The 16078-nt window shown below is 29.6% G+C and overlaps 1 protein-coding gene across 1 annotated transcript in view; it reads left to right on the plus strand.

Moving 5' to 3' along the window:
- The first annotated feature begins 9030 nt into the window (after positions 1-9030).
- The window catches only part of LOC121128248 (uncharacterized), a 46734-nt gene continuing 39686 nt past the window's right edge, over positions 9031-16078 (plus strand). The window contains exon 1 of the mRNA XM_040723831.2: positions 9031-9367. Coding sequence (XP_040579765.1) covers positions 9329-9367 — 39 coding nt within the window. The 5' untranslated portion in view covers positions 9031-9328. The remainder of the gene's footprint in view (positions 9368-16078) is intronic.

The following is a 16078-nucleotide window of genomic DNA, read 5'->3' on the forward strand; positions in this document are numbered from 1 at the left end:
TAAATCCAATAATTCTATTCCATTTGATTTTTTTTTTTAACAAAACAAATATCCAAGAGATAACAAAAAGGCTCGAATAATAACGACATTCCTATGATTTTTGATCCAATCTACAGGGTGTCCCGCGATAAATTGGAACTATCTTAAAATTCAACCTGCTTAATAAAAAGAATTTGAAGTGTATTTGTTAATATGAAAAAGTTAGACATGATATAAAACAATAAATTTATTCAACATGTCCTCCCTCAGCAACCACCATCTTCTACATCCTGCTCCTAAAGGATTTGCATACCCTGAGCATGGGAACTTTGTGGTGAAGACCGGAGGGACCTTTTCTCTCTCCTTGGCAAGCCACTTGTCATTCTGGACGTTGTAGCTTCTGTCGACAGTCCAGTTCTTCTCGTCGGAGAAGAAGATGATTCTTCCTCTCCATGGCTCTTCAGGTCATTGAGGAGACGCTTACAGTTGGTGAGCCTGGTGGCCTTCATGGATGCCGTGAGGATGTTTTGTTTGGCCATTAGGTATGACCTGTACCCGAGGTCCTCATTCACAGCCTTGGAGACCAGCTGATTGTTCACTCCACGGTTCTTGGCCAACCTTGATAAGGAAGTCCCCGGCGAATCCTTGATGGACTTCTGGAGGCCTTCAAGGAAGCGTGGAGTGCGAATTCGGTCACTTCTCATGTTGTGGGCCTTGCGGCAGACCTTCCCCTCAACCTCACAGGCATTGAAGACCCGGTACACCGTGGTCTTGGGGTAGTTAAGAAGCTTGTAGATAGCAGAGGACTTGTGTCCCGCGCAAGCTAATTTGAGGATGGCGTCTCTCCTTGCTTTTTCCATGATAACTATTGTTTGCTGTCAAAACAATTGTGGTGGAAGTTATAGTGTATTGTTCACGCAACCTTTTATATTAGTATGATTTAACCCCGAATATCCACATTATGGATCTGGACGAAGTTTAAAGTAGTTCCAATTTATCCTGGACACCCTGTATAAGTAGTAATTCTTTTGATTCAGAATATCAACACTTCCCATAACAGAGCTGTATTTTTTATAATGAATGGGCATGGTACGATTATATTAGAATGATTCCGTTTTACTCTTCTTAGAACCAATGAAACATGATTGTAGCGTTCTAAACTCGTGGCAGTTAGAGTTAATTAACAAGAATGTCAACCCACTTGACTCCTACTATACTATTTGTATATTTTAGCTTGATTTCCCCTCTACTCATATCTATATCTTTCTTCATGGTTGCTATGCTTTTCCTATCTTTTCTTTCAGTTCCGTTACAATATAATCTATTTTCGTGTAATTTGTTAACTAATTCGGAAGAACTGAAGAAGTTATCGGAGTATAGGGTCCAGTAGGAGCTTCTGAGACAGTCCAGCACAACACTTTCTCCAAGACCATTTTCATTATTTTCTTTCTTTCCAACGTATAAACTAAACTCATAAGGATATCCTGTCTTGCTGCAGCCCCTATCCCACAATTTGAATCCCCACTTGATGGGTTTATCTTCATATATTGTTTGCAAGACATTTTTCGCTTGAGTTTAGTCATGTGTACGTCAATTGACTGTTCTGGAGCATCGGACATGGCAAATTGAAATGTTTCATTAAAATAGTCAATAATTGTTTTTATTTTGTAAGCTTTGTCCGATTTATTTGCTTCTAAGTTATGAGGGAAGTGAAGGTTTTGAAGATAGGATTGTTTATTGTTACCCCTAACTTAGTTTACCTTACGTACAATATGTATACCCATGTCCCTTTGTTTAAAAAATAAACTGAATAAATTAAGTATGAATTTGAAATTTTCAGAGTAGATTAAATAAACATAATGAAATATTATATAACTTCTAAATTGGTAAAAACTGTCTGACTATAAAAAAATAACCTGATCGTTTAAATTGTCAAAAATTACCAAAACCAAAATCAGTTTCAATAAGATATTTATTTTCAAAAGATATTTCTTATATAAAATAAATTAAGTTATTTCACTTAGTAAAATATGACAATGTTTATATTATGCTTCATTATAATCAAAATAGGAATATTTTTGCAATATATTTGTAATGTTCTTAATACATTTTTCATATATCTTATTAGGACTAATAAATCATCGACGTTTCGAGGCCAAAATTCTAAGTACCAGCTCCAAGGAATCACAGTCGTAAGGACTGATAAGATTGGTCCAAAGACACGACTGGAACGAATAAATAAGGAGGAATACAACACTAACTGTGCTAATTATCATTAAGAATGGATATGTGCTCTTTAAAATATTATAAAGTTGTCTGTTAACGGTACTATCAGTGTTATGTGAAATAAATATTACACTTCCTCACATTTCTGGCATGGAAAATATTACAACTACCTTTTTGTCAATGATCAATTTGTTGAATTTGGACTTAGTCAATTAGAAGGAAGTACGAAGAAGAAAAAATGTCATTGATAAATAATCATCAGCTGAACAAACCGTTTTGGATTATCCAGAGATCTGGTGTGACGTCCAAGTAAAGACAGGTAGACCAATAGCACTAAAAAAATTGAGTACAACTTTCATTAAGTTATATCACAATAAATCACACAGGGGCGTTAAAAACACTAATTGCAAAATCCAAGGGGAATATTAGTTGTATACTATGCCAACCAGGGGTTTACAATAACACTTGTTTGACTGTCCAGGATAGGCAAGTTATTTTATCAGACAGGTTATATGCTGTCCGAACATACAAGTGGTCCCAATTCATGCAAATGGGGTTTATTTTTAACTGTGACACAGTTGTCTTATCGTACAATCAATTGTCTTTGCTTTATTTTGACAAATTTATAGCGACAGCCATCATTTACACAGAATTTGAGAGAAATAAATTTTGAATAAAATTTAGTATATGTGTCAGATACCAATTTACAAAATCATTTTTTTTATAACTCATAGTATGAAAGTACGATAAAGTTGAATAAATTAAGAAAGTAAAAACAGTTATTATAGTAAAATTCAACAAATAATAAAATCAGTAAGCTATACATTGATAATTGTCATCACAATAATTTTATTGATTATAATTCCCTTTGAAGCACTATAAACATACATGCAAAGTGACTCGAAGTACATATATTCCTTTCCTTCTGCAAACATTGAAATTGTTATTTCTTATTTGGAAAGTAATTGGTTTGTAAAATTTGGATATCCAAAAGTTGATAATAACTAATCGAGGAGTCTATTTCATATCAATTATCTGGGAGAAATTTAAATTTAGAAAAAATATAAAAACTACTCCTTATTGACCTCAAGAAAATGGGTTTATAGAAAGGGAACATCGTACTCTTAGAAAAACAATTTGAAGAGTGTTTTGGAGGATGGCAGCTTAGCTGCCAAGACGTTTCATTAGATCAACTACAATCAATTGTAACAAAGGAGGAGGGAGAAGGAAATATTCGAGGACATTGGCAAGAATTCCTCCGATGTTGATCCTTAATTCTACTCTGATTCCAAGAAGGACTTACAATTATGACTCATCAACAAATCCTCAAGGGAACTCTCTGTCATTTATGAGCATACAAGAATGTTCAATCAGGTTTTGAATATAATTGAATTTAATAAAAAAGGAAGTTAAATATTAATGACAACAGCTGAGGAACAGAAAATTCATTCTTCAGATTAGCAATTTTAAAAAAGTGGGCCAGCTAAAAATTACAAACGATTTACATCACTACATATAACCATCTTTGGACATTCATAGGCTGGGATTACATACATTCAAAACTACAGGTATATATTGAAGCTTAGTACAAATATACAAAGTTTGACGAACTACCGAACAAACTATCATTTTTTATTTTTGTAATATCTAGAAAATAACATTTGGAGCTATATATAATTGAAATTACATTATGCATTTTAAGAAAGAAAGACTATATTTTATTTAATACATAAATAATTTCATATTTTTGCATCTTATCTCAAAAGATAATTTTTAGGAGTTATTTCTATTTTTTTTCATCTATCATTGTATATTTTATGTAGGGGAGACTGGGGAAAGTTACAACTTTTTTTGTTTTAGACTCAATTAATGAGAGCTTCTTTGTCTTACAGGCTCTTAAATTTGACACCACATACCAACATATGTTTTCTATTGCTTAAATCTATTTATAGATTATACACTAGAGTAACTCTTCTTGAAATTAAACTGAAATGCGATTGGATAAGTTTTGAAAGTCACTGGGAGTTAGAGATAAGCCATTGATTGACGTAACAGTAAAAAAATGGAGTTTGAGTTTGAAATTAAGAAAAATAGATCAAGGAATATTTTTGAGGAATAAATAGATTTATATTTTTAGATTCATGGAGTTTCAATGTATTACAGCAAATTAATATAATATAATAACATATATTTTGTAGATCTTAGGATATAGAAAAGAAAGAAAATGGACTGTTTTTTTGTTGTTGTTTTTTTTTGTGTGTTTTTTTTTTTTTTTTTAAATAACTTACATTATATTATAATATTATACAGTTAACTTGTAGCTATAACTTTTTGATGTTTGAGAAAATAGGCTTGTTACAACTAATGTTATGTTGGTCCTTATTTAGGACCACGGTCCAGTCTGGCTCGTTCCTATCCTGTCTGGTCCCACTTGTTGGTCCTTAAAGAAGGAAAAATTGATCAAGGAGGCTGTTTTTCCTTTTTTTTATTATTCTGTTGAATAATAGAATAAATTATATAACAAATCAACAATATAATATGTTTTTATTATATTGTATTATAATGAAAAGATATGTACAATAATATTAATACATATTTCATATATCTTATTTGGGTTAATTAACCATTGATATTTTTTGTAAAAAATTCCAAGGACCGTAAGTTAAGGACCGATCCTAAGACTGTACTGGACTGAATAATTAAGGACCGACACAACACTAGTTACTACAGTTCCGTCTTGCATTTGTCCTCGGTCTCCTATATAATTGTTAAATGCATTTTCTACAGACATACCTTAATATTTAGAGCAAGGTCATATTATGCAACTATTTCTATACCAGAACTTGTTTTCTTGGTTTAAATAGTCTTATCGGAACATCAAACTTTAAATATGTTATTAATATAACTTTTATTTTGTTTTACATTTTTATACAATATATTGAAATTTAATTACTGTTATTTTATCTAATAAGTATCATAATAAACATTGAATTACAAAACCTACTATAATTTGTTATGTGAACATAAACATACTTGTATATGACAAGTTACTGAACCAGGTAATTTATTCCTTTATTAACGTACCGGTTGTAAGGAAAAATAAAAATCCGTACGAAAAGGTTTTTTTATGTTTAAATAATATTTTAATTTAAAATTATCTTGAAATTGATTTAAGATGAGATATACAAGCAGGTATATTTTTTTAATACAAAAATATAAAGATCTATTATATTTGAAAAACTTTACAAAAAAAAAAAAAATAAGTATTGAAATATTATTTCCAACCGGGAACTACTCCTTCAGAGATTGCAAGGTGAGTTGGAACAATCAATGCGACCGTTTACAGTGTCAAAAGGGAGAATAGAAGACATGGGTAGACATCCTGGTTCGGAAGAAAGTCTAAATTGGATCCTAATATGTTGTGAAGGAAGCTGATGAGTATGTGAGACATTACAATTACCTTCATTCTTTTCAATACAACAAAGTCCACAACCATAAAAAACATGTGAAACTTTTTTCAGTAAGATGATGCCCAGCTTATACCTCAAATGTGGTTCAGAAGTTATTGGAGAACAATGTGTCCTTTTGGAGCATAAAAAAAAGGAAAAAAAAGTATGCGAAGAGATTGCATTCTATTCGTGCAACCAATGGAGATTATATTACGATAAATATTTTTTTATTTGTCTAACATTTAAAATATATTTATATATTAATTATCAATCTCATTCTATTTATTTTAGATATGGGTTGTTATTTGTGACGAAATCAAAGTATATAATATATTTAGTTACACTAGGTATCTATATAATTTTTAGATGCGCCCAACAAATTCCATTTGGAGAAAAATTAAAAATAATCCACAAAACAAATCGATAATTGTTCACAAATGATCGAGAAATTCAATAATAAACTTTAAAAATATATCAAGAAAGAAGGGGTTCAAATAAAATGGAAACAAGATGAATTACCACAATTTCCAGAAATAATTGGTCATGTGGTGATTTAAGTGACCATTTTACAATGAGTAAATGTCAATTTTTTACATTATCCTATTGAAATATCTTAAAATCAATCTAGAAGGTTTGATAAAAAATAATCCGTTATTTTCTCTTTCCAACTCAGTTCTCATTTGATTATAATGTTCATTTTTGTATCACGTTGGTACCCATGACTAGTCGGTGTGCATTGTTACTTTGATTTTGAACAATAATAAAAAATTTAGTATTTTATAATATTAGTCGAATAACCAATCTTTCAAAAGTTTTAAAGAATTTTCCATTAAATTAATATATGTATTTTTTTTTTCTTTCAAAAGTTGAAAATTGGGAAGTACACCAAAAGATGTTTAACTTTTTTATCAGTCATTAACAATGCAAAATAGCTGATATTATGAACTGTCAATATGAACATGTAGTTTTAGAATCAAATGAGAATTGATTTTGAAATGAGAATATAATATTTCTGATCAGAGTATTATATTATTTATATATTATGACGCTTTGTTTGATGATGTTTGATGGACTTAAATACATCCAACCAATAAAACACATACATTCAAATATATATTGATGCATTATTTTTATCAAACTTTCAAAAGTGTGTGTTCTTTTCAGAATGATGTATGAATAAGAATTTTATACAAAAATATCTCTTAATTCAAATCAGCAATGAAATTTTTTTTTAAATAGTTTAATAATCATTTGTATTAACTCTCGGGACAGCAGAAATATGTGTTGGAAGGGCTTGACTTCTTATCATTTTATAATCCTGGATAATTTTTGTGTCACTTTTGTATAACATTTGAATAAAAATGGATATTTTGTTGAATATGAGCAAAAAACATCAACCATAAAATACTTTCAAATTTATGTTATTCAATATTATATAAATGGCACTATAATTAGTTTAATACAAACTTAAATCCAAATTGTTAAACCCTTCATCAATCCAAATTAAATGACAAATAGTCATCAGATATGATGAATCTCAGTGGTAAGTAATCGTTTTTAGAGTAGATCTGCTTAAATCATCTATTGATTTAACACCTTGAAATATTCAACACAGGGAGATAATAAAATATTCACTTGCTATTTTGTATGAGCTCTCTAGGACCTATGTAAATAAGATTCGTGACCCACCTATTGCGAAGCATTTCTGTAACACACTTGTGGGAAACAACGGCGAATGAGCGAAAGGGCTCTCCCCGATATTCGTGCAAAGTACTATTTTTTATTCAAATGTATTTATCAGTGTTCAATAAATTTAAAAATATACTAGAAAAGTATTTCCCTAATATTTTATTGATACAAGAGTAGGTTTGTCCGGTGTTGCCCGAGATATTACGAAATTAAAATTTAATTTTGAATTCTTCTGATTCATATAAAACAAAAATATAGATCGTGCCTGCATTGGGTTAAAAAAATTCTAACAGTACCTGCTAAGAAACTAATTTACGTTCAAATAAGAAACAAATGTCATTTTAATGTTGCAATGCTTGTATTATTAAATCAATGTTCATAATGTAATAAAATGAACCATTATAAAGAATAATAGCAAAGATGTTACACCAACTGTCTCATTTACACTATTACACCGCATCTCTATAAATAATGACTATGTTAAAAAGCTCTTAATAAGAGCATAATTTACATTATAAATACATTTACAGTAAAAGTATTTTTTGAAATTTGTTGTAAATTTTTATAAGTACAACTTTAATTACTTGTAGTATGTAGTCTTAATTATTAAAGTGCTTAAGAGGTGGAAAAAAATAAAAATAAATAAATAAGACTTTTATCAATATTATTCCACAATAACTAAAAACACAAAGAAAGTAACGGAGATCAGTTTTGAATTCTGCACTGAAAGATACGAATCTAAAACTTGATAATACAAGTAAAATTTGTTTTTTAAAACCTTTTTTGAGGCAAAGGTTATATTTTGTTTGCGGGCATCAAAAGAGACAAGACCATTACGAATAGGCATTACTTACCTTTTTTTTTTAAGTTATCAAACTACTTTTTCTTCTAAACATAATATTCGAAATATAAGAGTTGATAAAACTTTTGAAATAGATTTAAAAATACTTACGAAGAAAACATAACATAAATTAAAACAATTATTAACATCCAATATACGAAACAGATAAAAACTTGAGTTAGCTATTTTACCTCCCTTCCCCTTTTTGAATGTACATAATATATATTAATTAATGAAGAACTTATCCTACATTTTATTAAACAAATAATGAAAAAATACATTAATAACGATATCGACAAAACGAAACGTCAAATAAGAGAAGGGTGAAATAAAAACCGGTAGATCTGATGGTAAGCTATCACACGACTAAACACTGCCAAAAAGATAGTATCTCGACCCAGTTCCCATAAATATTTATGTATAAACACAGTAGTTTAAAACAGTTGATGTACTATTTATTCCTGGCGTCTTTATTATTGAGCCCGAGTCTAGGAATTACTTAAAAGTAAAAATAAAGTAATAATTGACCGCGGCAAAAAATAATGCAATAACTTTCTATAAGGGGAAATAACTATTATTTGTATATATTATAGGAATCAAGGCATGAAAAACCAATGGATATGCTTCAAACACATTTCTATTTAAATATTTGAATGCATTTAATTATTGTTTTAATGCAAGAATTGTTTTCTAAGGTCGTAACAAGTCGTAAATGATATTAAAGAATTACATAAAACCGAATCTTTATCTTATAATTAAAATAAAAAAAAAAAAAAAAAAAAGCTTTCTCCAGCTTCTCTCATGCTCGTCTATAGTAGTCTGCATGCTTTTCCCCTATATTTCCCTCACTCCTTCTTCTTCTGTTAAATGTCGAGTGTGTTATTCCTCGATTCGCGGACGTTCCTTCCTCACTTTAGTTTATTGAGCAAAATTGTACCTCAGAGTTACATACATACATATATTTGTGTATGTAAACATTGTATACTTTGTCAGTACTAGCTATAGAAATAAGTTCAACTTGAGACACTATGTAATGGTCATATAAAATGTGCAGTGAGAGTTAGATAATCCAAAATTTACCCTTTCAATACTCAATTATAAAGCAACGTCCTTTTTTGACATTTTCTGAGGCAGAAAATCAAGGATGTTATTAGTTAATTCTTCATTTGTTGTACAGTCCATGGTAAGCATCATTCTTCCTGGTCCTTCCCGTTCAAAAAATATATGTATTTTTAAATGTATATAAAGTTAAAGAAAATAAATAGTGAAAGCAGGACTGGGTGTATTGATATACATTTACATACCATTTTAATGGCAGTCTTATTGACTTTGATTTTTTACATTTTAACTGCTAAAAGAGCGTACGTCAAATTAAAAGGATTTGTAGATAATCATTATCAAATCATAGAGGGAAAATTGACTCCACTAAAAAGTAAAATTAGTATACAATAATCAAATAAGGATATGTTTTAATCCTCCGTTTTACGACTACTTCTTTGGGTGTGTTTAACAACAAAATAGAATGAATATTCTAGCAAATTAAAAACTTGTATCCCTTAAATAGTTGAGTTATATGAAACTAAAAGCATCATTGTACATATTGAATACGCTTATTATTATATTTCATATAATCAAAAATAAAAATTAGAGAAAATAATATTAAATTTTGTCAAATCCTTTCTAAATGAATATATAATTATAAGAAAAAAAAGGCAACCTCAACTTATCGTTCTTTTTTATATTTGCTATTTAAAGTAGATAAATTCTAAAAACATATAAAAAATGTTCTTTAGAACCTCCATAATAAATTTCTGAATTTTTTAATAACTTTAGGAACATCCGTATAAAATTGTAAATAGTTTGGCTTTATAATTTTTATTGTTGATTTCTTTTTTTTTTTTACATTATATAGTGTTCCTAGCTATTGGAGGACTCGCTAACCTCTCTCACTAGAGTCACAAGTGCTATCAATTATTCTTCTTATACTTACTCGATGTTATGATCTTCTTCTTTTTTTTTCATTATTTTTAATAATTGATCTGTTTTGTGAGGGTGGAGAAAAGGAAGAAGGGTAGATTTGTATACAATTGGGGGTTATGAGGGGCTTTTAGTAGTTACTTATGTATCAACAGCACTCGAAAACACCCCCAAAATTTGGGGTAAAAAATGACAATTGAGAATTTACTGTAATGGGAAATAAAATATGAAATGACACAAGATATTCAAATGATATTTAGCCTTTGTAAAGTAAAATAGGGTACTCTAAGATAATTAGTTTTTAATATGTACTTAGAAACAATATTTGATAGGGATTTGAGCAATCAATAAATTACTTTTTCTAAATATTACAATCAATAACTCGACATATCATTTACTTAATCCCTTTCCTTTTATTTTTGATAAAATATCTCAAACCAATTCTATATAATATATCACAGTATAAGCAAATTGATTTATTGTTTTTTTATATTTGATAAAAAATACATTTCTATTTATAGTATGACATAAAAATATTTCCTTTTCATAGGTATTTAATCTCAAATAAAAAATTGCAGCCTCTAAAGGTTTAAAACAAATGACATTGTCTCTCGTCAACTGTTTTGTTTATTGTTGCATAAATTTATATAGATAATTGTTTCTTATCGGAAAATGTATATCATTGATTTATTTACTTATACATATATAAATATTATTTACATTTACATAAGACATCTTTTTGATTATTCAAATGTACTATCTAATGTGTGAATACTGATTAATGATTACCGAAATTTTATTTCCCAAAAAAATTATATTAATTTTTATATAATAAAATGAAATCAACAGCTTTCCTAAAAAGAAAGTAACTAAATATTTTAATTACTTAACTATTAATTACCCACATGTGAAATTTATTTTATTTTTAATTAATGTATTTGATCCTGACAAACAATTTATTGGATTTAAAGTATATGACATCACTTTAAATTGATGTAATTTAATTTTTTTTAAATTCATTTTTGGCCAAAGACTAAATATATTGCATAAGATCCAATAGGTGTCCCCAACAGCCCTCAATACAAAATAAAAAAACCCAGAATTTAAACATGAAAAAAAAGAAGACAAAAGAACTGTAGAATGTAACATCTCAAAACTTGACATTAATGAAAATTATCGTTTAGTGTTTGCACCCTACTCATCCGTGGGGTTGTGCCAGTCCTTTTTTTTTTGGTGCAATCTGGTCATTTTTTAGGACTGGTTCAATCAGTTCTTCGGACTAGTTCTTAAGACTTTCGTCCCTGATGACTGTCAATACTAGAACTGATTAAAAAAAGAATAAATAAAGTTGAGTGGCAGACCAAACTTTGTAAGTTTAATGACTGATATGCAGAACTGAGCTAGACTGGATCGAGACTCAACTAGAATAGACTATAGCCGTCAATCGTTAATAAGAATCAACACAGCAGTTGATGTTGTTATTTCGGTACTTTTACAACTATCAATAATAACCTAAATTGATTTAAGGGGGGGGGATAAGCTCAAACTTTTTTAAAAGGTAATTTTCTATTTCATAATCAGAGTTTTTATGGTGCAATGACGTTACAAATATTCAATGTTTTAAATTAGTTGGTTGTCTGGTACTACTACAGCACCGATATACCAAATAACAATAGTTTTGATTAATTTTAACTCTTTTCTCGGATTTCAATGACTAATTTGGAGAAGAAAATCGACCAATCAGTTTTTTTCCCCTCAAAAATTAATAATATTGGTTGGGTCATAGTTTTTAAGCCTTTTTTTTTTTTTTGTACTAAAATAATAAATAAATGTACTTAGTTATATATTATAGGTAAGTAATTAAGGCAGTATTTTTTAGTAAAAAGATAATTCAAACCTTGCATAAAATAAATAATCAACTTTGCACACTTTTTTTTCTCCTTTGAGAGCAATTATGTTTCAAGGGTAAATACTAATATTGGGGTTTGGTCTGAAAATTTAAAATATTTTGATCGGCCGAGTTTTAAATACAAGTTTTATAATTGAATTGTGGATGAAAAATGGTATAAATAGATGTTTAAAGTGCTTCTTATTTGTACAGCTTGTATAACCGGGATGGGGTTAAAATCAGTCTATAGAATGAGGCCGGAAAAAATAGGACTGAGAACACAGTAATGTCCAAAAAAATGTCTAGACAAAAATTACTTAAGACCGAAGCGAATAAGTCTCGGACTGAGTCTCAACACTATTCACTATATACTAGTTCAAACAACGAACACAAAAATCTTAAAATTGTGCTTAGCAACATGTTCACACTTTGCATAAGTGTTCGAATGCATGTATATTTTCAATTCATAATTATGTACATATTTACTATGAAAATAACGGAAGAAAAAGTTGTCAAAAATTATTTTCTTAAAGTATAGTTTATATTTTCTAACACATCATTGACCACAAGAACTGTTTATAGCCTCATTTGAACCAATTGTTTTATCAATTTTAGCTCTAATACAAAATAGTATATTTACATAGGTATCCCTAGTCACTTTGAGTAATAAAATCATAATTTATTATTTGGTAATATGTATATGTAACATAATTTATCTGAAGAAAAAATGAACATGGAAAAATATAATAATGTGAGAATACTTGTATATTATATTAAACCAACGATAACATAAATATAACTAATAATTAATATGTAACTTTTTGACACTAACGGAGTTTTCTTTACAAAAAAGAATAACCATCTCAATTAAATACAATGATGTCTTGTCAGTCAATATTACATTCAATTGAGAGTAAATGTATTGAGGAGCTTGGATCAATTTTTTCGAATTTTGAAACCGGGCTAAATTTAATTTGTGTCAAATATAAGCTTGAGGATGTGAGATTCAGAGTTTGCCGATAGGCCCATTGAGTAGGACCTATAAATTGTATTGCTTGAACCATATAGTCATTATAGGTTAAATTAAAAGTTTCTCCAGGAATTAAATTTTCATGCATAGATATTATTAAGGACAAAAAAATTTTAAAGATGGAGAAGTAAAAATAAATCCATTATGTCTATGTGTTGTTTCTCTTTTTTGGTTTTTTTTTAAATTATTTTTATGTCCTCGGCAATCAAAACAGTGTTTACATGACGGTCGCACTAGACGATTTCCTTCATTTAATCCATATTTCGACTAACCTTCCAGAGCGAGTATCCTTTTAATGGATTTATTTTTGTATGTTATTTTTTTTTCCTATTATTGTTTATCTTCTTGCTTATCAAAACAGGTCTTACATGACGGGGGTTTTTTGATTTTTGTTACTTTATCTATATTTTGGGCAATTGGTCTTGCAACATTGAAATCGAAATAACTGAAACAGAATCGACAAAACCAAAATTGCACGTGATTGGCTGTTCCAGTATCAGAACGATAGACACTATTTACATTTTAAGGCACCTGGCTTGTGTTTTACCCTTTATAAAAGAAAACCTGTAAACTATGGCTAATTTTTATTTTGCTGGTGTCCATCTTTGACATGCGCTCAAAGAATCCTGATTCAAACAATCACAAACCTATCTAAGAAGTATTTTCGTCTTATTTCTCTAAGACCATCAAATGTACCCTGATTGAACTTATAAAATGCGAGATACACATGAATAAATCCATCTATACAAAAAATAAAAGTTTTATTTTTACTACAACTTTTATATATTTAAAATATCTATAAACAAAGTTGCATCTGATTTTGGGAAATTTCAAAATTGCCCTGAAATTTGACACACAATGGTCTTTCATAATATTAAATATTTCCCCATATCTATCATCATCGAGTTCTATTTTTTTTAAATTTGTGACCCACTCTAATACACATATTACGCAGTGCTTACTAGATATTCAGAGTTCATAAAGAATAAAAATTGATATTAGCATAAAAGTTGAATCATACTCTACATATGTACATATGTATAATGTACATCTACTTAAGCATATTTTAATATTATAGTTTAAAAGTTACATTAAATTGCATATAAATCTCAACTCTGCACAAAAAGTAATTAAGCTATAAAAAAAATATCATGCAAAGACTTTAAATTTATGAGGAATTGTTGGAACCACAAGTGAATTTACTTTTTTAAATTTCAGTGTAATTATTGGGTTTTAGATTGAATAACGAGTCCAGAGGGGCAAGAATTATTTACTTGCTTAAAGTATAAACGTGAGTAGACCATCCTCCTCTCCAAAATGTTCCCCCTCGACTATGCCATTTGAGGTGTAGTCGAGGAGAAAGCCTGTGTTACCCCTCACCGAAATTTGGACGATCTCAAGACCTCTGCTGAGCAACAGTGGGTAGCAATGTTTGAGGCTTTCATGGAGAAGTTTTACGGGCACTTTAGGTCCTGCTTGGAGGCTATTGTAGTAGCCAAAAGAAATAATTTTAAAAAATAGAAAAATAAATCTATAGAGAAGTCTGTGATAAAGCCTCAATATTCTAATAAAAAAACTATTAAATGTAATCATGTCTAAATAACACAAAAAATTGACGTATATATGTTGATTTTTTATTTTAAATCATGGCCAAAAAGTGTTCCAACTAAACCAGTTACCCAGGCAGAAATATTACGACAACATTTTGTAAGAAGAATATAATTTTATGCAAATGGAAAGTAGAGTGAAATGGTTTAAAGACCATTAAGAGTACTTTTGTCCTGACATGATTTTAAACCCCTTGACTTTGCAATGTAGTATATGATCAACAGGAATTTCAATGCATTTTTCTGGGTTAGACATGACTCTTGGATAGCAGCCGTGGAGACCAGGATCGAACAAAATTCGGAAAATGTTTTGCATACTGGCTAAAAATTACTAACAAAGTGTCAACGCCTAATTGTTCAGAACAAGGGCAAGCACATTGAATGAAATAATGGTGAATTATATGGTAATATTAAATCTGTGAAAGATAATTAATATAATTGGTTTAGCAAAAAGAAATCCATTATTTTTTCGGATAGAAAGCTATAATAATCTATATCTTGCGTTGTATAAGTCCAATGGGGTTAAGCTAAATAGCATTCGAAAGATAATTTTCGTATTAAAAGTACTTCTGACACAATTTTATCATTGCTTGACTCAGTATTGTTTAATTGAGCATCAAAGATGGAAACAAGTAAAGAGAAAATACGCAATTTATTTTACAGTTTTTCTATGATAAAGGATAAAATGCAAGACAGATGGCTAAAATGTAAGTGATGTTGATGGTCTGTATACTGTAACAGCCAATCATGCACAATTTTGGTCTCGTACATTTCGTTCTGGTAATTTTTATGTCAAAGATGCACTACGCTCTAGATTACCAATTATCGATAACATCGATAAAATTATGGAAATATTCGAAGCCGACCGTCATGTAAGCACTGTTTGAATTGCCCAAGAGATAAAAATTGCACAAAAAAAAAAACAACGTTTGGAATCACATAAATCACATGGATTCAAAAAGAAACTCGATTTATGCAGGCCACACAAGTTAACTAAAAAACCTCATGGACCAAATGCGAATCACTGCTTAATCGCAACAAAATCGATTCATTTCTGAAGCAGATAGTTACTGGTGATGAAAATTGGACCACTCACGACAACATCAAGCTAAAACAGTCGTTATTCAAATATAGTAAGCCATGCAAACGATGGCTAAGCCAGAATTAACGGCCAGAAGGATTTTGCTGGTTATTAGGTGGGGTTTCCAGGGAATCATCTACTATGAGCTGCTCCCCTGTGGACAAACTCTTAATTTAGTATTGTACTGTCAACAATTGGATCGTCTGAAGGAAGCCATCGCACAAAAGCGGTCATTTTAAGCCAATAAGAGAGAAATTGTGTTTTGTCAGGATAACGCTAGGCTGCACACATCGACATTGACTTACCAGAAG

Source organism: Lepeophtheirus salmonis, chromosome 13, assembly GCF_016086655.4.
Source record: "Lepeophtheirus salmonis chromosome 13, UVic_Lsal_1.4, whole genome shotgun sequence".
Lineage (NCBI taxonomy): Eukaryota > Metazoa > Arthropoda > Copepoda > Siphonostomatoida > Caligidae > Lepeophtheirus > Lepeophtheirus salmonis.